Source organism: Carcharhinus amblyrhynchos, chromosome 5, assembly GCF_965287045.1.
Source record: "Carcharhinus amblyrhynchos chromosome 5, sCarAmb.v2.hapA, whole genome shotgun sequence".
In the NCBI taxonomy this organism is placed as follows: domain Eukaryota; kingdom Metazoa; phylum Chordata; class Chondrichthyes; order Carcharhiniformes; family Carcharhinidae; genus Carcharhinus; species Carcharhinus amblyrhynchos.
Genome location: NC_137328.1, coordinates 105777422 through 105803673, shown reverse-complemented (window position 1 = coordinate 105803673; position 26252 = coordinate 105777422). Strand labels below are relative to the sequence as shown.

At 44.4% G+C, this 26252-nt stretch overlaps 1 protein-coding gene across 1 annotated transcript in view; it reads left to right on the top strand.

Annotated features, from left to right (window-relative positions):
- cfap96 (cilia and flagella associated protein 96) overlaps positions 1-17887 on the top strand; it is a 46925-nt gene extending 29038 nt beyond the window's left edge. Inside the window, exons 6-8 of the mRNA XM_080189395.1 lie at positions 2131-2292; positions 4801-4961; positions 16171-17887. Of these exons, the coding sequence (XP_080045521.1) occupies positions 2131-2292; positions 4801-4961; positions 16171-16222 (375 nt within the window). The 3' untranslated portion in view covers positions 16223-17887. The remainder of the gene's footprint in view (positions 1-2130; positions 2293-4800; positions 4962-16170) is intronic.
- Positions 17888-26252: the final 8365 nt, after the last annotated feature.

Below are 26252 nucleotides of genomic sequence, written 5' to 3'. Positions count from 1 at the left end.
AAATGTAACAAGATCTGGACAATATCCAGGCTCAGGCTGACAAGTGGCAAATAACATTCGCACCACACAAATGCCAGGCAATGACCAGCACCAATAAGAGACACTTTAACCACCACCCCTTAATATTCAATGGTTTAACCATCACTGAATCCCCCACTGTCTATATCCTTGGCATTACCATTGATCAGAAACTTAATTGGACTCACCCCATAAACACAGTGGCTACAAGAGCAGGTCAGAGGCTAGGAATACTGTGGCGAATAACTCACCTCCTGGCTCTTCGGAGCTTACCCACCATCTACAAGGCATAAGTCAGGAGTGTGATGGAATGTGATGGAATACTCCCCACTTGCCAGGATACAGCTCCAACACTCAAGAAGCTTGTCACCATCCAGGATAAAGCAGTTTGCTTGATTGGCACCACCTCTACAAACATTCAATCCGCTCCACCACCGATGCTCAGAAGCAGCGGTGTGTACTATTTACAACACGCACTGCAGCAATTCACCAAAGTTCCTTAGACAACACCTTCCAAACCCCCTACCACTGCAATCTAGAAGAAGGGCAGCAGATAAATGGGAACTTCATCACCTGCAAATTCCCTTCCAAGCCACTCACATAATGACTTGGAAATATATCACCATTCCTTCGCAGTTGCTGGGTCAAAATCTTGGAATTCCTTCCCTAATGGCATTGGAGGCCAACACATAGAACATAGGCTGCAGCGATTCAAGAAGGAAGCTCACCACCGCTTCTCAAGGGCAACTAGGGATGGGCAGTGAATGCTGGCCAGGCAGCGACACCCATGTCCCACAAATGATTTAAAAAACTTCCACCATTGAACCTACAGCGCAGAAAGAGGCTATCTGGTCCATTGAATCTGAACTGACTCTCCAAACGAGCATCCCCCCCCTATTCCTGTAACCCCGCATATTTAGTATGACTAATCAAAGTAACCTATACATCTTTGGACATTGAGGGGCAATTTAGCATGGCCAATCCACCTAACCTGTCCAACTTTGTGGAGGAAACTGGATCACCCAGAGGAAACCCATGCAGGTACAGTAAGAACATGCAAAAACTCCACACAGACAGTGACCCAAGGCCAGAATCGAACCTGGGTCCCAGGCACTATTAGACAGTAGTGCCGAACCACTGTGCCACCCATAATGGTAAAAATAAGGTTTATTTGTTAGTCACAAGTAAGGCTAACATTAACAATGCAGTGAAGTTACTGTGAAATTCCCCTGTTCATCACACGCTAGCATCTGTTTGGGTCAATGCACCTAACCAGCACATCTTTCAGACTGTGGCAGGAAACCAAAGCACACAGAGGAAACCCAGTACCTGTTGACTGATGCATTGATAAAAACATTAGCAAAATCAGAACTGAAAAGAACTATAAAAATCAAAAGCAGGAAAAGTGGCTGGAAAACTGCAAACTTCTGAAAATAACCATTCTGAATGATGTGACAGGAGAACCTACAAATGGAAAAGAATCAGTGTTCAGAATTTTATGTCTCTCCCTAAAACTGGGGGTGGGTTGACAGAACGTAAAATTGGGCAGAATGGCCACGTGACTGTCACCTATTCACCTCCGCTGATAAAACATTTCAACCAACTAATAGACTGTGATTCTTTGTAATTGAAGGCAGATTAATTTTCATCATATCATTAACTTCTGGTTCAGTCTTAGTTTGAAAACCAATGGCTTCAGCTGCTTCCTCATCCTTAAAGCCCTGACCTTCATCCCTCTAAAATAGGTGGTACTGTGGCACTTGTCGACATCATCATCTACCTAGGAGATTGTGATACCTGTCTTGAAGCCTGATGCTCCCATAAGAATCCATTTTTCAGTCTTTTACTACTGCCACCTCCTTTCTAACATTGCCATACATCATTGCTGCTGTTTCCCTCTTTGGGAATGCTGTCTGGCCATGACATGATTCTGCCCCACCTACCCCGCCCCATATCACAACATTCAATTACAAGGTTCAAAGCCTTACCCACTTAATAAAATCTATTTTAAAGCACTTCAACTGCTTTCATTTCACTGAACTCTCTGCACTCATGTTGGAGCTGAATGTTAACTCTTCAGTTCCATTTCTATAAACTGTGATACTTTTACAGAAAGGTCAAATCCTCGACGGACCATTTCGGTTGAACCTTTACCCAAAGGAATACTTTGATAGTAACCCATATCGGACTGAAAGGATTTTACCTCCAGTAAAGCGGGCTCCACCAGTCAAAAAAATAGAAACGCCTTTCAAGCCTCCTTCTCCTGGAAAATTGGTACGTATGTGATTTTACAGCTTTGGTCAGGATCATTGTGATATGACAAGGACAGAAATCTGCTGGGAGAACGTCCAACAGGAAGTTGTAGGGAAAATGTACGCAGGCTAGTGAGGTGTCAAGATATTCAAGGACTTTGGAGAGTCCATATGATCCTCTATTGAGTGACCGTATGGATTCAGAACATGAACTCTTTTTTTGAAAGGGTAACTAAGAAGGTAGATGAAGGCAGATGTTGTCTACATGGACTTTAGCAAGGCCTTTTGACAAGGTACCAACATGGTAGGTTGTTGCATAAGGTTAAATCTCACAGGATCCAGGATAAGATACAAAACTGGCTTGATGACAGAATGTGGGTATGCCGGCGTTGGACTGGCATAAACACAGTAAAAAGTCTGACAACACCAGGTTTTAGTCCAACCTATTTATTTGATAATATACTCACAAGCTTTCGAGGGGACTGCCTCTTCGTCAGACGAAGAGGCAGTCCCCTCGAAAGCTTGTGAGTATATTATCAAATAAATAGGTTGGACTAAAACCTGGTGTTGTCAGACTTTTTACTGTGTTGATGACAGAAGACAGAGAGTTGGTGTAGGGCGTTGTTTTCAAACTGGATACCTGTGACCAGTGGTGTGCCTTAGGGATCGGTGCTGGGTCCACTGTTATTTGTCACTTATATTCATGAGTTGGATGAGAATTTTGGAGGTATGGTTAGTAAGTTTGCAGATGACACCAAGATAGGTGACATAGTGGATAGTGAAGAAGATTATCTAGGATTGCAACAGGATCTTGATCAATTGAGCCAGTGGGCTGACGAATGGCAAATGAAGGTTAATTTAGTTAAATGCGAGGTGATGCATTTTGGTAGATCAAGCCAGGGTAGAACTTAATCAGTTAATGGTAAGATGTTGGGGAGGGTTATAGAATAAAGAGATCTAGGGGTACAGGTTCATAGCTCCTTGAAAGTGGAGTCACAGGTGGACAGAGTGGTGAAGGTGGCATTCAGCATGCTTGGTTTCATTGGTCAGAACATTGAATATAGGAGTTGGGAGGTCTTGTTGAAGTTGTACAAGACATTGGTAAGGCCACACTTGGAATACTGTGTACAGTTCTCATCATTATTATAGAAAGGATATTATTAAACTAGAAGAAGTGTAGGAAAGATTTACTAAGATGCTACTGGGACTTGATGGTTTCAGTTATAAGGCAAGGCTGGGTAGACTGGGACTTTTTGCTCTGGAGCACAGGAGGCTTAGGACTGATTTCTATAAATTAATGAGGTCCAGAGGGGCAATTTTTTCATTCAGAGGGTGGTGAGTGTCTGGAACAAAAGAGGTGGTAGTAGAGGCAGGTACAATTTTGTCTTTTAAAAAGCGTTTAGACAGTTACATGGGTAAGCTGGGTATAGAGGGATATGGGCCAAACATGGGCAATTCAGACTAGCTTAGTGGTGAAGAAAGGGGTGGCATGGACAAGTTGGTCCGAAGGGCCTGTTTCCATGTTGTAAACCTCTATGACACCATGAATCTCTGCACAGATGTTGCCTAACCAGCTGAATTTATCCAACATTTTCTGTTTTTATTTTAAATAAATAGACAAGTGCTTTCAGAATTCAAAGTGACCTTGCAAAAAGGGCAAAGATAGAAATTATAACAGTAGACCTCAAGAATCAAATTCTATGTACAATCTGTAAAGCAGCAGGTTATGTGTTCAGTGGTTGTACAAGAGAGTGAATTTAAATTTGTAAATCCAAACTTAATATACCTGAGAAAATTTGATTAATGGGAAAGATCAGTTAGAAATAAAATGTTGGACAAAGTTTGAGAACTTGACTGTGAAAACCATGTCACATTGTCGAATAATGGCCTAAGTATGCAGCTGTAACATGATAACTGGCATAGAAAATTGAACAGATAATTTTGAACTTTCCACCTTGTTGTACTAAAATGGGTGGTCATGGACTATGCACCTGATAACGTTACAATGTCTCTCTTGTGAATACAAAGGGAAATGTTGATGAAAAAGTGTGTCCAAAATTTATGACAGGAAACACATGCCCTGAACAAGTTTTAGGCATATTGTAGATCTGTGCTTGAAAAAGGTACTACTTATTTATCTGTGCAGTTTTAATTTATTTTTATCTGTGAACTGTTAATTCCATACAAAGGTCCTGTGTTTAATGAGTGTTTTGTGCAAAGGTACCAAAAATATTTTGGTTTAAATTTCCAGGGAGCTAATCCAATGAAGCCAGTTGATTTCATCCACCTGTTATATTTCCTTGCTGTGTGGCTCAGACAGGATACCGTAACAATAATGTAATGTGGTTGTTACATTAATGCACAATTACTTCTGATTGTTTGATGGTCTTTATAACAAAGGTTACTAATCCCTGTTGACAATTTCACCTTCAATTTACTATTCCATCTTTAATAATGTCTTCATTATTATTCTCCTGTCTCAGTAAAGTAAATACTGAGTTCCTTCATGTTCTTTCTCCCATTGTTTCAGCAAGGTGGAATGAAAGCAGGTGCATTTGATACTTATCCAGCCCATTTCAGTACCCTAAAGAAAGAAGTGAAAGAGGTTCCGACAACTGGTCTAGTTTTCCGACCCAATGCCGGACTTAAGAGCCGGCCAGTTCAAAGTATCCTTGCAACAAATATCCGCAGGTAAACAATGTCACTCTTTGGTCAATTGTGTATGTGTCAGATAAATAATGAGCTGTAAGAACATCACCACCTGCAGGATCCCCACCAAGTCACTCATCACCTTGCTTTGGGTGTCACCGTTCCTTCATTGTAGCTGGGTCAAAATCCTAGAACTCCCTTCCTAAACATAGAACATAGAATATTACAGCACAGTACAGGCCCTTCAGCCCTCGAAGTTGCGTCGAGCTGTGAAACCAATCTAAAGCCCATCTAACCTACTCTGTTCCAATATCATCCATATGTTTATCCAATGACCATTTAAATGCCCTTAATGTTGGCAAGTCCACTACTGTTGCAGGCAGGGCATTCCACACCCTTACTACTCTCTGAGTAAAAAACCTACCTCTGACATCTGTCCTATATCTATCACCCCTCAATTTAAAGCTGTGTCCCCTCGTGTTAGCCAATTTCATCCAAGGGAAAAGGCTCTTACTGTCCATCCTATCTAATCCTCTGATCATCTTATATGCCTCTATTAAGTCACCTCTTAACCTTCTTCTCTCTAATGAAAACAGCCTCAAGTCCCTCAGCCTTTCCTCATAAACCTTCCCACCATACCAGGCAACATCCTGTTAAGTCTCCTCTGCACCCTTTCCAATGCTTCCACATCCTTCCTATGATGCAGTGACCAGAACTGTATGCAATACTCCAAATGCGGCTGCACCACAGTTTTGTACAACTGCAACATGACCTCATGGCTCCGAAACTCAATCCCTCTACCAACAAAAGCTAACGCCCCATATGCCTTCTTAACAACCCTGTCAACCTGGGTGCCGACTTTCAGGGATCTATGCACATGGACACCGAGATCTCTCTGCTCATCCACATTACCAGGTAACTTACATTAGCCTAGCACTCTGTATTCCTTCCAAAGTGAATCACTTCACACTTCTCCGCATTAAACTCCATTTGCCACTGCTCAGCCCAGCTCTGCAGCTTATCTATGTCCCTCTGTAACCTGCAACATCTTTCCACGCTGTCCACAACCCCACCGACTTTAGTGCCATTCGTAAATTTACTAACCCATCCTTCTATGCCCTCATCCAGGTAATTTATAAAAATGACAAACAGCAGTGGCTTCAAAACAGATCCTTGCGGTACACCACTAGTAACTGAACTTCAGGATGAACATTTCCCATCAACCACCACCCTCTGTCTTCTTACAGCTAGCCAATTTCTGATCCAAACCGCTAAATCACCCTCAATCCCATGCCTCTGTATCTTCTACAATAGCTTACTGTGGGGAACCTTATCAAACGCTTTAGTGACATCCACATATACCACACCAACTGTTTTACCCTCAAACACCTCTTTGGCCACCTTCTCAAAGAACTCAATAAGGTTTGTGAGGTACGACCTACTCTTCACAAAACCGTATCGACTATCCCTAATCACATTATTCCTTTCTCGATGATTATAAATCCTATCCCTTATAATCCTTTCCAAAACTTTGCCCACAACAGAAGTAAGGCCCACTGGTCTATAATTACCAGGGTTGTCTCTACTCCCCTTCTTGAACAAGGGGACAACATTTGCTATCCTCCAGTCTTCTGGCACTATTCCTGTAGACAATGACGACCTAAAGATCAAAGCCAAAGGCTCTGCAATCTCGTCCCTAGCCTCCCAGAGAATCCTAGGAAAATTACCATCCAGCCCAGGGGACTTATTTATTTTCATACTTTCCAGAATTGCTAATGCCTCCTCCTTATGAACCTCAATCCCGTCTAGTCTAATAGCCAGTATCTCAGTATTATCCTCAATAACGTTATCTTTTTCCTGTGTGAAAACTGATGAAAAATATTCATTTAGCGCCTCTCCTATCTCTTTGGACTCCATGCACAACTTCCCACTACTGTCCTTGACTGGCTCTAATCTTACCCTAGTCATTCTTTTATTCTTGACATTCCTATAGAAAGCTTTAGGGTTTTCCTTGATCCTATCTGCTAAAGATTTCTCATGTCCTCTTCTGGCTGTCCTTAGCTCTCTCTTTAGGTGCTTTCTGGCTAACTTGTAACTCTCAATTGCCCTAACTGAGCCTTCATGTCTCATCTTGACATAAGTCTCCTTCTTTCTCTTCACAAGAGATTCAGCTTCTTTAGTAAACCACAGTTCCCTCGCTCGACCACTTCCTCCCCACCTGACAGGTACATGCTTATCAAGGACACGCAGTAGCTGTTCCATGAACAAGCTTCACATTTCAAATGTGCCCATCCCCTCCAGTTTCCTTCCACATCCTATGCATCCTAAATCTTGCCTGTTCGTATCATGATTTCCTTTCCCCCAGCTATAACTCTTGCCCTGTGATATATACCGATCCCTTTCCATCGCTAAAGTAAACGTAACTGAATTGTGGTCACTATCACCAAAGTGTTCACCCAGCTCCAAGCCTAACACCTGGCCTGGTTCATTACCCAGTACCAAATCCAATATGGCCTCGCCTCTTGTTGGCCTATCTACATACTGTGTCAGGAAACCCTCCTGCACACATTGGACAAAAACTGACCCACCTAAAGTACTCGAACTACAGCTTTTCTATCAATATTTGTAAAGTTAAAGTCCCCCATAACAACTACGCTGTTACTTTCGCTCCTAACCAGAGTCATCTTTGCAATCCTTTCCTCTACATCTCTGGAACTTTTCGGAGGCCTATAGGGAACTCCCAACAGGAAGACCTCTCCTTTCTTGTTTCTAACCTCAGCCTATACTACCTCAGTAGATGAGTCCTTATCAAACGTCCTTTCTGCCACCATAATACTGTCCCTGACTAACAATGCCACACCTCCACCTCTTTTACCACCTTTCCTGATCTTACTGAAACATCTAAACCCTGGGACCTGCAACAGCCATTCCTGTCCCTACTCTATCCATGTCTCCGAAATGGCCACAACATCAAAGTCCCAGGTACCAACCCATGCTGCAAGTTCACCCACCTTATTCTGGATGCTCCTGGCATTGAAGTGGACACACTTCGAACCAACTTCCTGCCTGCTAGTACACTCCTGCAACCTTGAAACTTTATTCATGACCTCACTACTCTCAACCTCCTGCACACTGGAGCTACAATTCAGGTTCCCATTCCCCTGCTGAATTAGTTTAAAGCTTCCCGAAGAGCATGAGCGAATTTCCCCCCCAGGATATTGGTACCCTTCTGGTTAAGGTGTAGACCATCCCATTTTTGAGGTCCCACCTACCCCAGAATGACCCCCAATTATCCAGGTATTTGAATCACTCCCTCCTGCACCATCCCTGTAGCCACATGTTCAACTGCTGTCTCTCCCTATTCCTCCTAACTGCAATGTGGATGTAACTACACCTCAGGGACTGCTGCGGTTCAAGAAAGCAGCTCACCACCAAGGGCAATTAGGGATGGGCAATAAATACTGGCTTAGCCAGCAATACTTACAGCCTGTGAATTAACTAAGAAAAATAATAACCATGGCCAGGCTATTTTGGATGCCGAGATTTCTCACCTTGCCATCCCCAGAGTCAGTGGGGAATACATCCACACCGACAGGATGGGGAGAATTTTACCATTCTGCCTGCCACAGGAATCGGAGCAGATGTGGGGCAGACTGTGGAAAGGTCTGTTGACCTCGGGTGGGATTTTATGGTTTTGTGTTGAACACGGCCATAAAATCCCACCTTATCTGCCTCTTAGCGGTTTCACACTCCAGTCAGTGTTAATTGCCTGAATGCATAGAACATAGAACATTACAGCACAGAACAGGCCCTTCGGCCCACGATGTTGCGCCGACCAACTTTTTTAAAAAAAAACACTGACCCTCTAACCTAAACCAAACCCTTTCCATCCATAAACCTATCCACGGATCTCTTAAACGCCCCCAAACTAGGCGCATTTACAACCGCAGCAGGCAGGGCATTCCAATCCCTCACCACCCTCTGGGTAAAGAACCTACCCCTGACATCCGTCCTATAACTACCACCCCTTAATTTAAAGCCATGCCCCCTCGTGCTAGCATTCTCCATCCGAGGAAAAAGGCTATCACTATCCACCCTATCTAAACCTCTAATCATCTTATATGTTTCAATAAGATCCCCTCTTAGCCTCCTTCTTTCCAGCGAAAACAACCCCAAATCCCTCAGTCTCTCCTCATAGGACCTCCCCTCCATACCAGGCAACATCCTGGTAAACCTCCTCTGCACCCTCTCCAAAGCCTCCATGTCCTTCCTGTAATGTGGGGACCAGAACTGCACACAGTACTCCAAGTGCGGCCGCACCAGAGTTGTGTACAGTTGCAACATGACGCTGCGACTCCTAAATTCAATCCCCCTACCAATAAACGCCAAGACACCGTATGCCTTCTTAACTACCTTATCTACATGATTCCCAACCTTCAGGGATCTATGTACACATACACCTAGATCCCTCTGCTCCTCCACACTATTCAAAGTCCTCCCGTTAGCCCTATACTGAACACATCTGTTACTCCTACCGAAATGAATTACCTCACACTTCTCCGCATTAAACTCCATCCGCCACCTCGCGGCCCAGCTCTACAACCTGTCTAAGTCACCCTGCAAACTATGACACCCTTCCTCACAATCTACCACACCACCGACTTTGGTGTCATCAGCAAACTTACTAATCCACCCAACTATACCCTCATCCAGATCATTAATAAAAATTACAAACAGCAGTGGCCCCAAAACAGATCCCTGAGGCACACCGCTCGTAACCGAACTCCATGACGAATATTCACCATCAACCACCACCCTCTGTCTCCTATCTGCCAGCCAATTCCTGATCCAAGTACCTAGATTACCCCCAATCCCATACATCTGCATTTTCTGCAGAAGCCTACCATGGTGAACCTTATCAAACGCCTTACTAAAATCCATATATACCACGTCAACTGCCTTACCCCTATCCACCTCTTTGGTCACTTTCTCAAAGAACTCAATAAGGTTAGTAAGGCACGACCTACCTGCTACAAAACCATGCTGACTGTCTCTAATCAATTCATTACTCTCCAAATAACTATAAATCCTATCCCTAATAATTCTTTCTAAAACCTTGCCCACAACAGAAGTAAGACTCACCGGTCTATAATTCCCGGGGAAGTCTCTGTTCCCCTTCTTAAACAATGGGACAACATTCGCTGTCCTCCAATCTTCCAGTACTATACCAGAGACCAACGATGACCTGAAGATCAGAGCCAGAGGCTCTGCAATCACCTCTCTAGCCTCCCAGAGAATCCTAGGGTAAATCCCATCCTGAATGCAGGACTTCCGCCTCTCACTCAGGAGGAAGTCTCGCCTTAGAGAGCAGCTGGCCAGTCTGATCAGCTGTAGCTCACTAGTCCCTGCGATGGCAGAAACTGCAGTGGACACAAGTGGAAGTCCGTGAAGATGACTAAGCTTAAGTCCCACAAATGCACATAAAGATGAGTTTTTGGGATTTCGGGCCAGGGAAGGTAGGAAAATCCAGAGGATATGTGGGGGATATTTGGGGTTTATGATGTCGGGGAGAGTCTGGAGGTAGAGATGGTCTTGTGGCCACCAGACTTTAAAGCAGGGGGGTTGTCTGAAGTTAGAAGAGAGCTTTAATGGACTTCCCACCTATGGCCTAAACATTCTTCCTCCACACCTGGGAAGTCCTCCCACTGGTATAAAAATTGAGGCTAGGCAGGAAAAGGCCCTTAAATTGTCAATAATTGGTCACATCTTATTGGGGAAAGGGCAGGCCAAGCCTATTTGACGCCTCGCCTACATCTTTGTAAAATCACTGAAAAGTCAGGGTGGGCAGGAATCCAGTAGAAGCCCATTCATGCCATTTGCCCCCTCTCACCTGCATGAAAACCTGCTGGCGCGGAGCGTGAAATCCAGGTCCACGTGATTTCCAGTTATTAGTATCACTTTGAGGAATCTCATCAGCAGCAAAACCTACAAGTTTTGGTAATGCTAATAAGAAATCCTATTGACCAGCTTATACACAGATTGTGTTTGTTCAAGACTTTTGGTCAGGTCACACTGAGAATATTGTGTTTGGCTGGCACCATGGCACAGTGGTTAGCACTACTGCCTCACAGCACTAGGGACCCAGGTCTGATTCTGGCCTCGGGTCCCTGTCTGTGTGCGCAGAGTCTGCAAGGGTTTCCTCTGGTTTCCTCCCACAGTCTGAAAGACATGCTGGTTGGTGCATTGTTCATGCTAAATTCTCCCTCAGTGTACCCAAATAGGCACCAGAGTATTGCAACTTGGAGATTTTCACAATAACTTCATTGCAGTGTTAATATAAGCCAACTTGCGGCACTGATAGAAAATAATAGCTTTGATCTCTACATAGCTTTCACTTACTGTCCATTTCTGATTGACCTTAAGAAGCTGGTGGTGAGCCAGATCCTTAAACAATTGCAGACCATGTGGTGTAGGTACATAAGAACAGAAGAAATAGGAGCAGGAGTAGGCCATCTAGCCCCTTGAGCCTGCCGCGCCATTCAATGAGACATGGCTGATCTGAAAGTGGTTGAGTTCCACTTACCCGACTGCTCCCCATAACACTTAATTCCCTTATTGATCAGGAATCTATCTACCTGTGACTTAAACATGTTCAATGAGGTAGCCTCCACCACTTCAATGGGCAGAGAGTTCTGGAGATTCACTACCCTCTGGGAGAAGTTCCTCCTCAACTCTGTTCTAAACTGATTCCCCCTTATTTTGAGGCTGTGTCCTCTAGTTCTTGTTTCCTTTCTAAGTGGAAAGAATCTCTCTGCCTCTACCCTATCTATCCCCTTCATTATCTTATATGTCTCTATAAGATCACCCTTCAGCCTTCTAAACTCCAACAAGTACAGGCCCAGTCTACTCAATCTCTCCCCATGAGCTAACCCCCTCATCTCCAGTATTAACCTGGTGAACCTTCTCTGCACTCCCTCCAATGTCAATATATCCTTTCACAAATAAGGGGACCAAAATTACACACAGTACTCTAGTTGTGGCCTCACCAATACCTTGTACAATTGCAGCAAGACCTCCCTGCTTTTATACTCCACCCCCCTCACAATAACGGCTGACATTCCATTTGCCTTCTTGATCACCTGCTACACCTGCAAACTGAGTTTTTACAATTCATGCACAAGGACCCCCAGGTCCCTCTGCACAGTAGCATGTTGTAATTTATCACCATTTAAATAATAGTCCATTTTACTGTTATTCCTTCCAAAGTGGATAACCTCACAGTTACTAACGTTGTACTCCATCTGCCAGATCCTTACCCACTCACTCAGCTTACCCAAATCTCTCTGCAGACTTTCCGGGTCCTCCACGCAATTTACTTTCCCACTCATCTTTGTGTCATCCACAAACTTTGTTACCCTACACTCGGTCCCCTCCTCCAGATCGTCTCTGTAAATGGTAAACAGTTGAGGCCCCAGCACCGATCCCTGCTGTATGCCACTAGTCACCAACTGCCAACCAGAAAAGCATCCATTTATTCCAACACTCTGCTTCCTGTTAGATAGCCAATCCTTAATCCACGCTAACACTTTACCCCCAACTCCGTGTACCTTTATCTTCTGCAGCAACTTTTTGTGAGGCACCTTATCGAACAACTTCCGGAAACCTAAAAACACCACATCCACCAGTTCCCCTCTGTCAACCACACTCATTACATTTTCATAAAAATCAGTAAATTCATCAATACGCTTTCCCTTCATGAATCCATGCTGTGTCTGCTTGATCAAACCATTCTTTTCCAGATGTCCTGCTATTTCTTTGTTAATGATGGATACCAGCATTTTTCCAACTACGGACGTTAAGCTAACCGGCCTGTAGTTACCTGCCCTTTGTTTACTTCGTTTTTTAAACAGCGGTGTCACATTAGCTGTTTTCCAATCAGCCGGCACTTCCCCAGAGTCCAGCGAACTTTGATAAATTACTACTAACGCATCTGCTATTACTTCTGCCATTTCTTTCAGTACCCTGGGATGCATTCCATCCGTACCCCAATAGTGCTGTTAGGAAGGGAGTGCCAGGATATTGAACCAGTGACTGTGAAGGTCAGAAGGGAGATTTTAGGTAGTGAGTGGTGTGGATCTCATGCCCTTGTTCTTCTTGATGGCAAAGGTGAATTTGAAGGGTTTGGAAGGTGAATGAAATAGAGTCTCAGAGAAATGCGACACGAATTATTTCCAACTTTAACAACCTCAAACTGGCTTGGAAAGCTTGGGGTTTTTACTTTGGAAATGCATATACTTTGGAGTTATCAGATAGAGGTATACAAAATAATTGATGAACTAGACTGTGTTGCATTGATAAATTATTTCAATTGAAGACCAGAGGTGTTTAACTTGCCTGAGAGTAAGATTAGGGGAGATGTTAGCCGGTTGATTTTTTCAAAAAGGGTATTAGAACAGCATGGTGACATAGTGGTTAGCACTGCTGCTTCACAGCTCCAGGGACCCAGATTCAATTCTGGCCTCAAGTGACTGTGTGGAATTTGCACATTCTCCCTGTGCCTGCATGGGTTTCCTCCGGTTTTCACACACATTCCAAAGATGTGTGGGTTAGGTTGATTGGCCATACTAAATTGCCCTGTAGTATCAGGGAGATAAATATGCGGGGTTACAGTGATAGGGCCTGGGTGGGGTTGTTGTTGATGCGGACTCAATTAGCCGAATGGCCGCTTTCTGCGCTGGAGGGATTCTGTGATTCTAAAACAAATTACTAGGTCTTGCTGACTTTTTGCAGAAGAGATTTGGTTGTAAAGGGATCAAACCTTGTAGAAATACCGCCCGGACGGTCAGTTAAATTATATGGAGACCTTAGACATGTATAAAAAGCAGGAAGTTCACCAAAGAGATATAAGTACCAGTTATTGGATGAAGATCTGCAGTCACAGTCATCTGTCTGTACTGACTTTCTTGTGACTGTCAAAGTGACGAATGCATTCAACTTTATGGCACACACATTTTAGGCAGCTACAAAGTAAACTCTAACACCAGTAGAGTGCAATAAAGGAACGCGTTGGCCAGATTAGTGGGACACTTTACTGACCAGCTGGAGAATTCAGCACCATTAAGACAACAGTGGGTAGGGCAATCCAGCTTTAAATCATTTGTGGCTTTTCCAAGGTGTAATTGATAGCACCTACGTAGCTTTGTGACCTGCTATAGCAACACACCCACTCCTTGCCTTGTATGTACAGATTATGTGTAACCATGTGTGTGAAAATGCTGTCAACAATGCTTTCATCCAGACTAATTCAGGAAGTTGTGTCAAGAGTTGGCTTTGGATTACAATGGCCTATCCCTTGTTTAAGAAACAGTCAATGGATGAGATTCTCTGGCTGCTCACACTGGCTGGATATTCTGGTCCCACTGATAGTGCATCCCTGCTACGGGTTTCCTGGCAATGGGGGGCAGGGTGGATCCAGTGGGAAATTCCACTGAGAGTGGTGGGACCAGATGATCCTGCTGCTGAGAAATGGGGGCAGGAGGAGGGCAGAAAATCCCGTCAAATGTGTCACTACATTTCCTGGGTATATTCTGAAGGCCAGCACGTGGTAAGAATATTATCAAGGAGCAAATTTCAGGGAAGTTACAGAGAATTGTAGAGTGGTGATATTGCGAGACTTCATTATCTCTAATATAGATCGGAATAATAATAATATAAAAGACAGAGAGGGGGAAGAGTTTCTGATCTGTGCTCAATGGATCTTTTTGAGCTGTATGCTTCTGGCCCAATAAAGAAGAAGGCATTGCTAGAATTGGTTCTGGGGAATGAGATGGGTCAAGTAGACCAGCGTCAGTAAGGGACAATTTAGGAAAGAGAGACCATTGTATCATAATGTTTATATCAGCAATGAAAAAAGACAAGGAGTAATGTAGAGCAAACTGGATGGACAATTTCAATGGGGTTAGAACAGGTATCTCCTGGGTCAATTTGGAATCAAATATTGGCAGACAAACACAAATTGAACAATCACATGCCTTTAAGTGGGGCATGTTGTATGCAAAGTCAAGGTGCATTCCCAGGAGGAGGAAAGGTAGGGCAAACAATGCAACAACTTCCTGGACTGAATGATATTTTATTTACTTATTATTGTCACAAGTAGGCTGACATTAACAGTACAATGAAGTTACTGTGAAAATCCCCTAGTCACCACATTGTGGCACCTGTTCAGGTACACTGAGGGAGAATTTAGCATAGCCAATCCACCTGACCAGCACTTGCTTTGGACTGTGGGATGAAACTGGAACACCCAGAGGGAACCCACACAGACACAGGAGGAACATGCAGATTCCACACAGTTACTCAAGCCAGGAATTGAACCCGGATCCCTGACACTGTGAGGTAGCAGTGCCACAGTGTCACCCTCATGTGAGGATTCTGAGGAAAGTTTGAACCTGTGCAGGTACTGGCCACAATCTTCCAATGCTCACTAGTTACAGGGTTTTGTTCCAGTGAAATTGGGAGATAGGTTGGGGCAGGCAGGTAGGGGATTGGCAATCCACACGCTATATTTGACAATCCTCCTTGCCTTCAAACCCACTGGCTGGGGATGGTAAAATTCCACCCAGAGTCTTTCCATTGTGGAGAAGAGCACAATTAGAAGCTATCAATTTTAAGTTATCAAATAGAGAATTCAGAAGAAACTCCTTCACACAGAGAGTGGTGAGAATGTGGAACTCACTACCACAATGATCAATTGAGGAGAATGTTATTGATGCACGCATGAGAAAAAGGAATAGAGGATTACACTGACAGAGTGAGGAGGGGAATATAGGAATAGACTTGAATGCTACAAGGTCTGCTTGGACCAAATGGTCTGATTACACACTGCATATTCCATGTAAGATGCAGAGAAACAGCTGGTCAAATGAGCTGTTCCTATGCTATAAATTCCCACGCAAAATAATGAGGTACAAATAGAAAAACACACACATGCAACATACGGGGTGCAAATGTGAGGACGGAGGTGCTGTTCTTTCACATCTCTTAAAATGGCTTGGGAAGAAATATAGAGAATAATTCATCATGGCTGGTGAATAGTTTAAACCACCAAACATACCAGTTAATTTAATCAAAGTGGGTCCATCAAAACAAGAGTTAAGTATAAGAAGCTTTGCCTTGAAATGTTATTCATTATTTGTATGCTTTATGGGAAACTCTTGCAGAACTAAGATTTCTCATTCATTTTTTTTTGCAGGGTGGTTAACAGCATGAACTACAAGACGGTCCAGAATGTAATGGCTTACTAATGAAAGAGTATGTGGCTTGTGAAGTAACAAATATGGTCTATAACAAAACTAGCTTGCAAATCAGCTGCATATAGAGAACACTCTCCAGAATGTCTCTGTTCTATCTCAATCATACTATTTGAAACATAATGCAACTTATGAAGTATGGAAATTTCTCATTCTGAGCCTGTCTGGTGAAATTTGTTTTTTTTTTGTTAATACTATGCTGCTATAACTAAACAGTGTAGAATTACTCAAGTATTTTTGACCATCTTTGTACCTCCTCTGCTAAATGTGATAAGAACTTAAACCAGTGCCAATGTTACTCTCTCTCTCTCTCAGTTCATACTGGGGCTGAATTTTAAATGGCCTGAAAGGACAAAGAACATACAGATCACTCATAAGGTAACAAAATTTGGGATGAAAGCAATAAGTACTAGGTTTCTGCCTCATGTAAGTTATGGCAAAAGAACTCCAATGGGAACAGTAGTGTGATTGTGTTACTGGACTGGAAACCCATAAATCTGGACAAATGGTCCAGATTTCAAATCCCATCTCAGCAGCTCAAGAATTTAAATTCAGTTAATTAAATAAATAAAAGCCAGTGTCAGTAATGGGGACCAGATAATTTTGGGTTGTCATAAAAACCTATTTGCTTCACTAATGTCTTCCAGGAAGGAATTCTGCTGTCTGACCTATATATAGCAGCAGACCCATAGCAATATTGTTGACTTCTAACTATTCCCTGCAATGACCTAGCGTTATAGTAGTCATGAAGGACATGGGTCATCACTAATATATCTCCCTGTGGGCTTTGTGGAATATGAGTTCCTTATTGAGCAAGTGGGAGGTCACCCAATGAGAAACAAGAGGCAGAACTTTAAAACCCGCTGGGACCATGGGTTATGTAGGTCCAAGAGCACAGACCTTGATTTGTTGTAAACCACAGATATGGCTCCTCCTTTGTTTTAATATACAGCGTTGTACTGGAGAACTTGCCCTGGCAAGGTTATTACATTGGCACAAAGGTGTACAAGACTTTCTTTTCTTCTTCTACTCCTGGTAACACTTATCATCGAGCAGAAAGCAGCATTTCCTCTCTGATTAAAAAAAACCCAAACCTTATAACACAAATAGAGAAGACTGGGCTCAATGCGTAGGGCGGGGTTTTCCGGCCGCACTTGCCCAGTGCCAGAAAGTTCTGCTGAGGTCAGCGGACCTTTGTATGGTCAGTGGTGGGCAAGAAAATACCACCCATAGAGTGCACATGCTACTTCTTCAGGGCAAATAATATTGAGGGAGATGAATGACTGTAAGTACCTTACTGCCATCATATGAGACACTGATGTTCAGCATAATAAAAAAGGCTGACTTACCCAGTATCCCTGAATCAAAGACTTTCAATGAACTTGTAGATTAGCTTAAAAACCACTACGATCAATATCGTCCAAGCTCATTAATGCTTCCAACACCGCCGGAGGATGTCCACACCAGTGGAGATCACTTATGGTCTCCAGCAATGGGGGCCAGGCATGATGGCCTTGCTGATGTGATTGGAGGTCATTGATGCCCTCAGGAGGCCTGGGGTGGGGGTGTGCCCCTTGGGCAGTGCCAGCCTGGCATTCTGGCACTGCCCATTGGGCACTCTAGCACTGCCAACCTGGCACATTGGCAGTGCCCAGCGGTCACAGGGCAGTGACAAGGGGGTGGGGCCTCATGGGACTGGGGTCAGACAGGGGTGGAGCCAGACAATTGGGGGGGTAGAAGGGCTGGGAAGGAGGGAACCCTGCATGGAGTGGTGGGGCAAGCATTCAGAGGCTGGGGCTAGCCATCGGGGGTTGGTTGGGGCTCACAATCAGGAGGCTGGTAGGTGAGGGGGAAGGCATGTCGACCAACCTGCCAGTAAAATGGGAGATCAGCACATGCGCAGTGGCCTCCTCAGCAGTCTGGTGCCGGCTTCTTGCGTGTGATAAGGCTCTCCCCCAACACTGACAAGAATTGCCTGATGGCCTCTGTGTTGTACACAGTACCATAAATTCATTTCACTAAACTCGCCCAAAAAACAGGTGGGAAAATCTCCTGTTTTCCCAGACATTGGGCACTTAGTTTTTATTGGAAAAATTGTGCCCATTGGCTCAACTCTCTCTCCACAGATGCTGTCAGACCTCCTGAGATTTTCCAGCATTTTCTGTCCTCATTTTGGGCCAAGCTTCCCTCCTTGGTTGCAGCAACAGAGCCCAAAGAGTGCATACTTAGCCAATTGTGAGGCCCCCAGAAAAAAGCAGCCCTACATTGAGGCTAGCATATGATAAGGAATAGTAAAATTGAAATTGCAGGGAACGCAGGCTGTTTATTTTCAGAGACACTCCCTGGTTTATGCTGAGTTTTTTTCCAGAAAAGGAAAATGTATTTGTATGCTGATGTTCTTTTGTTCAAAACAGATAGCAGCAGAAAGTGGGATAATCAGAGTACTAAAGAAAGTATTAGAACATAAGAACATAAGAAATAGGAGCAGGAGTAGGCCATCTAGCCCTTCGAGCCTGCCCCGCCATTCAATAAGATCATGGCTGATCTGTCGTGGCTCAGTTCCACTTTCCCGCCCTCTCCCCATAACCCTTAATCCCCTCTCTTATCAAAAACCCATCAACCCGCTTCTTAAAAATATTTAGCGAGGCAGCCTCCACCACTTCAACGGGCAGAGAATTCCAGAGATTCACCACTCTTTGAGTGAAGAAGTTCCTCCTCAACTCCGTTCTAAACCGTCCCCCCTTTATCTTGAGGCTGTGCCCCCTAGTCCTACTGTCTTTTTTGAGTGGGAAGAGTCTCTCCACCTCTATCCTATCCATCCCATTCATCATCTTATACGTCTCAATGAGATCTCCCCTCATTCTTCTAAACTGTAACGAGTACAAGCCTAGTTTATTCAGCCTCTCCTCATAGCTCAACCCCCTCAACTCCGGTATCAGCCTAGTATCAGCCGGAGTTGAGGGGGTTGAGCTATGAGGAGAGGCTGAATAAACTAGGCTTGTACTCGTTAGAGTTTAGAAGAATGAGGGGAGATCTCATTGAGACGTATAAGATGATGAATGGGATGGATAGGATAGAGGTGGAAAGACTCTTCCCGCTCAAAAAAGACAGTAGGACTAGGGGGCACAGCCTCAAGATAAAGGGGGGGCGGTTCAGAACGGAGTTGAGGAGGAACTTCTTCACTCAAAGGGTGGTGAATCTCTGGAATTCTCTGCCCGTTGAAGTGGTGGAGGCTGCCTCGCTAAATATTTTTAAGAAGCGGGTTGATGGGTTTTTGATAAGAGAGGGGATTAAGGGTTATGGGGAGAGGGCGGGAAAGTGGAACTGAGCCACGACAGATCAGCCATGATCTTATTGAATGGCGGGGCAGGCTCGAAGGGCCAGATGGCCTACTCCTGCTCCTATTTCTTATGTTCTTATGTTCTTATGTAAACCTCCTCTGCACTCCCTCCAAGGCCAAAATATCTTTGCGCAGGTGCGGCGCCCAAAACTGCACACAGTACTCCAGCTGCAGCCTCACGAATGCCCTATACAGCTGCAGCAAGACCTCCCTACTTTTATATTCAATCCCCCTCGCTATGAAGGCCAGTATCCCATTCGCCTTCCTGACCACCTGCTGCACCTGCAAGCTGGGTTTTTGCGACTCATGCACAAGGACCCCGAGGTCCCTCTGCACCGTCTGATCATGAGGAAAGCACAGTTTGAACAGGATTAATGTATTGGCTCAGGATCATGAATACAGACTGTCCACTGGATTGGAGCTCATAGGGGATGGGTGATTTTCAATTTACCATCTCAAGATAAAAATGGTATTTTGGATTAGGAACCTGTGGTAGAAACTTTCCAATATTATATTCCAATGATTGTGTGTAATGGATTCCTAGTGTCAATTTCTACCCCACAGCCACTTGTGATGTTTTCTCAATTGGAAAGCGGGATGAAGAAAATTCACAATGTTTACATTAAACAAAGTTAAAATTCTGCCCTTGTAATATTTTTGCATTTGGATCAGTAGCAGAGGACCCAGTGAGAGAATGAGATGAGTTTTTGAATTACAGTGATTACGCAGAGCCTGTCTGAAATATCAATTGGCTACTGGGTATATCTATCTTTGCGCAGGTGCGGCGCCCAAAACTGCACACAATACTCCAGCTGCGGCCTCACGAATGCCCTATACAGCTGCAGCAAGACCTCCCTACTTTTATATTCAATCCCCCTCGCTATGAAGGCCAGCATCCCATTCGCCTTCCTGACCACCTGCTGCACCTGCAAGCTGGGTTTTTGCGACTCATGCACAAGGACCCCGAGGTCCCTCTGCACCGTCTGATCATGGGGAAAGCACAGTTTGAACAAAGATAGTATATCTATCAGTATAGGATTGAGTTTAGAAGCAGTTAAAACCACTTGCCTCGGTACAAATACAAGCTCAAAAATAAGACTGTAATCACATTTCCCAACAGGAAGCCGTTTAGTGACATGATAAATCCAGTAAAAACATTGTCTACAATTTTGTTGCATAGTGACCATTTTTTCTCCATGTACGTTATTCTGCATGACTATAAAACACGTCATCATAATTGGAGTTTGCTGTTAGTAACTTATTATTCTACTCCTTTGGTCTATTGAAGATTCCCTTTGCTTTTAAAAATGTCCACAAAAAACTGGCAGCCACCCAAATTCCAGGATTTAGCATAATTGCCAAATCATTTATTTGCTCATGTTTAAAAGATGTTTCTGATAATAGAGTTGAAAGTTAAATTTTATAAGTACATTTCACAACAGCACACCTTGCTTCTACTTGCACCATCAACATGCATATACAAATGAGACCTCTGGGATGTAACACATTTCTGTAAAAAGTGCAGTGCACAGATCCATGTATATATATAAATACGAAGGGGATATTGCCCACGATGGCACTTCTGTGATCACATGGTCCATACAGCTGCTACAATATTCTGTTCTTCAGATATTTGGGTGCAAACTGATCAGAATTTCACTTTCATCTTGCTTTAGTCTTGAGAACCTGCCACCTATAGGATAATAAAAAGAATTACAAAGCAATACATAAAGATAGTTTAGTGAAATCATTATTACAGGTACAGTGGGCAGGATTTTTCAGCCTCACTCGTCCCAAAACCATAAGTCCTGCCTGAGATCAACAGATCTTCCCATGCTCCACCTTTCGCCCACTGCAATTCCCATTGCAGGTGGGCCGGTAAAATTCCAACCAGTGTCTCAAACCTGACTGTCAAAAAACTGGAGTTGTCTGAAAGTGGACATTTTTAGAATGTGCCTTGCATCAATTTCAATTGAGCAGAATCTAAAAATTCTTACCTGGGCAATTTGGCTAGGCAGTGCATTGGCACTGGAGTACCACACCCCGTGCAACCCTTGATCTCACCCTATTCATCTTGGCCCGTACCTCCCACTGAAACGGTGGACCTGAAATCCAACAAAGACCTTGATGCTGAAGGTTTGAGAGACACTACCTATATAACAATTTGGTTTCTATCAGCTTTCCTTTCTTGATGGCCCAGCAGCTGTGATTCCTTTCAAGTTGGGATTTCTAGTATAAATTAATCATCTATTGCACACTTAAGATAATTTTAAAAACATAAATAAGTATCTTTAAATAAATAAGAGCACCTGCAAAGGTAAACTATAAGGTAACGTATTGCAAGGATGGGAGAGTCAGCAGGGAGATTTGTTCATAGAACATAGAACATAGAACATTACAGCGCAGAACAGGCCCTTCGGCCCACGATGTTGCGCCGACCAGTTACAAAAACAATGACCCACTAGCCTATACCAATCCCTTTTCGTCCATAAACCTATCCAGAGATCTCTTAAACGCCCCCAAACTAGACGCATTTACAACTGCAGCAGGCAGGGCATTCCAATCCCTCACCACCCGCTGGGTAAAGAACCTACCCCTGACATCCGTCCTGTAGCTACCCCCCCTTAATTTAAAGCCATGCCCCCTCGTGCTAGCTTTCTCCATCTGAGGAAAAAGGCTATCACTATCCACCCTATCTAAACCTCTAATCATCTTATATGTTTCAATAAGATCCCCTCTTAGCCGCCTTCTTTCCAACGAAAACAACCCTAAATCCCTCAGTCTCTCCTCATAGGACCTCCCCACCATACCAGGCAACATCCTAGTAAACCTCCTCTGCACCCTCTCCAACGCCTCCACATCCTTCTTGTAATGCGGGGACCAGAACTGCACACAGTACTCCAAGTGCGGCCGCACTAGAGTAGTGTACAGTTGCAACATTACACTGCGACTCCTAAATTCAATCCCCCTACCAATAAACGCCAAGACACCGTACGCCTTCTTAACAACCTTATCTACTTGATTCCCAACTTTCAGGGATCTATGTACACACACACCTAGATCCCTCTGTTCATCCACACTATTCAAAGTCCTCCCGTTAGCCCTATACTCGACACATCTGTTGCTCCTACCAAAGTGAATTACCTCACACTTCTCCGCATTAAATTCCATCCGCCACCTCTCGGCCCAGCTCTGCAACCTATCTAAGTCTCCCTGCAGACTATGACACCCTTCCTCACAATCTAACCTCCAACTTTGGTGTCATCAGCAAATTTACTAATCCACCCAACTATACCCTCATCCAGATCATTAATAAAAATTACAAACAACAGTGGCCCCAAAACAGATCCCTGAGGCACACCACTCGTAACTGTACTCCATGATGAATATTTACCATCCACCACCACCCTCTGTCTCCTATCTGATAGCCAATTCCTGATCCAACTTCCTAGATTACCCACAATCCCATACATCTGCATTTTCTGCCGAAGCCTACCATGGTGAACCTTATCGAACGCCTTACTAAAATCCATGTATACCACGTCAACTGCCTTGCCCCCATCCACCTCTTTGGTCACCTTCTCAAAAAACTCAATAAGGTTAGTAAGGCACAACCTACCCGCTACAAAACCATGCTGACTATTTCTAATCAATTCATTACACTCCAAATAACTATAAATCCTATCCCTAATAATTTTTTCTAAAACCTTGCCCACAACAGAAGTAAGACTCACCGGTCTATAATTCCCGGCAAAGTCTCTGTTCCCCTTCTTAAACAATGGGACAACATTCGCTATCCTCCAATCCTCCGGGACTACACCAGAGACCAATGACGACCTGAAGATCTGAGCCAGAGGCTCTGCAATCACCTCTCTAGCCTCCCAGAGAATCCTAGGGTAGATCCCATCCGGACCAGGGGACTTATCTATTTTCAGCCCCTCAAGAATTTCCAGCACATCCCCTTTATCAACCGTAATACTGTCTATTTTACACCCCTGCAACCCAATGTCCTCCTCAGCTATATTCATGTCCCCCTGCGTGAACACCGAAGAGAAATATTGGTTCAATACTTCTCCAATCTCCTCCGGTTCCACACACAACTTCCCCCTGCTGTCTGTAACTGGCCCTAATCTTGCCCTGACCAACCTTCTGTTCTTGACATACCTATAGAACGCCTTAGGATTCTCCTTAATCCTATCAGCCAAAGTCTTCTCATGTCCTCTTTTAGCCCTTCTCAACTCACTCTTCAACTCCCTCCTAGCCAATCTAAAGCTTTCTAGTGCACTATCTGAGCCCTCCAATCTCATCCGAACATAAGCCTCCTTTTTCTTTTTAACCATCGACTCAACTCTTTTAGTGCACCACGGTTCCCTAGATCTACCAAATCCACCATGCCTGACAGGGACATACCTATCAAGGACTCGCAGTAGCTGCTCCTTGAAAAAACTCCACATGTCAGACGTTCCCAGTCCCTGTAATCCCCTAATCCAATCCATGCTTCCTAATTCACTCCTGATAGCCTCATAATCGCCCTTACCCCAGCTAAAATTGCTGACCCGAGGTTCATGCCTATCTCTTCCCATCACTAAGGTGAACGTAACCGAATTGTGGTCACTATCACCAAAATGCACACCAACTTCCAAGTCTAGCACCTGGTCTGGCTCATTTCCCAGCACCAAATCCAATATAGCCTCACCTCTAGTTGGCCTGTCTACATACTGAGACAAAAAACCTTCCTGCACGCTTTGTACAAACACTGACCCCTCTAGCGAGCTAGAACTATAGCAACTCCAATCAATATTCGTAAAGTTAAAGTCCCCCATAACAATTACCCTATTACTTTCACTCCTAACCAGGATTGTCTCCGCAATCCTTTCCTCAACCTCTCTAGAACTTTTAGGAGGTCTATAAAAGACTCCCAACAGGGTGACCTCTCCTCTCCTATTTCTAATCTCCGCCCATACTACCTCAACTGACAAGTCCTCATCAAACTTTCTCTCCGACACTGTGATACAGTCCTTGACTAGCAATGCTACCCCACCCCCCCTTCTACCTTCTTCTCTACTCCGACTAAAGCATTTGTACCCCGGAACCTGCAACATCCATTCCTGACCCTGCTCTATCCATGTCTCAGAAATGGCCACAACATCAAAGTCCCAGGTACTGATCCACGCTGCAAGTTCATCCACTTTATTGCGAATACTCCTCGCATTAAAGTACACGCATTTCAAACCCTGCTCCGCCCCACCCCCACTATGCCGTGCCTTGCATTCCCCAACTATGCCCCCCTCACTTTCACCCCCTTTCCTCACTATCCCTCCCCCCCTCCGAATCAGTTTAAACCTTCCTGCATCGCTTTTGCAAATTTACCCCCCAGGATATTGATTCCCCTCTGGTTCAGGTGTAGACCATCCCTCTTATAGAGGTCCCACCTTCCCCAGAATGAGCCCCAATTGCTCAAGTACCTGAACCCCTCCCTCCTGCACCATCCCCTCAGCCACGAGTTCAAACTTTCCCTCTCCCTATTCCTCTCTAAACTATCATTCTTTCACAAGGTGTATATTTCCAAAAAAATTTATCTGAAATCAGTAAAGTTTGGATTTCTCTAGGCTAGTGCTAATGACCGGCATAATCTGAGCTCCAAAATATAATCTATTGCTATAGGTATCGAAATGGGTCCCAGCCATGCCTATATTTGGAGTGTGGGAATCTGTGGAACATTCCTTGTTCCAGTTCTCGCAGAACTCTTTCCTGAACTATTTTTCTGGTACATCAATGACTCACCAGTCTTGTTTTCCGTTCTCTTCCTGAATTGGAAAACATCATCAATGTTGCTTCCAACTTCCATCTTTGTCACCCTCACATGATCCATCTCCGTCCAACTCTTCCCTTTTTCCCAATTTCTTTGTCTCCATTTCTGGAGATAAGCTATCCACAAATGTTATAAGTTTGCGGATTACGCTTCCTCACACCCTGTACCCTGATTCCATTACATTCTCCCAGTTTCTCCATCTCCAATGCTTCTGCTCAAGCAGTGCAGCAGGCTGAGGGACCATCGGGGAGGCTGTTTCATGGGCTTCCCATTGAGCATCACGGCCTCTGTGAGTCTCAGGTACTAATATTGCCAGGATAATCAGCTCCATGCTGGAAATCAGGATGCGGCTGATGACAATATGAAAATTGCTATTTCCATTTGATTAGCTGGTCTGGGACTGAAGTCTCTGGACCCACGAGTGTCTCCCCACCCCCCACACCCCCGCCAGGAGTTCACTCTGCTCTCCTAACAGAGAACAGGCGGCCGACCCCACTGGAGGGAAGAGAAGTCATTGAGACGCTCTCCAGGAGGTTGGGGGTAGGTGGGACTGTCCCTTGGGCAGTGCCAGCCTAGCACCCAGACACTGCCCAAGGGCCACCTTTACACTGCCCTCTGCATGTGTGGGCCTGGATGATGAGGAAAGAGGAGGTTAAACGGCATCTCCTGTGCTTATATGGGAAAGAGGTGGGGTGCTGGGGGTGTTTAAGGTGCAGATCAGGATGTCACAGGCCTATTGGGGGCAGGGTCTAATAGGGTGGAGGCTAGTGGGGGCAGTTGGTGGGTGGATGGGGTGCCGCTGCCACTTTGCACTGGGACTGCAGACAGAGGAAGGGAAGAGATGATTGGGGCTGGCCATCTGGATGGGGAGG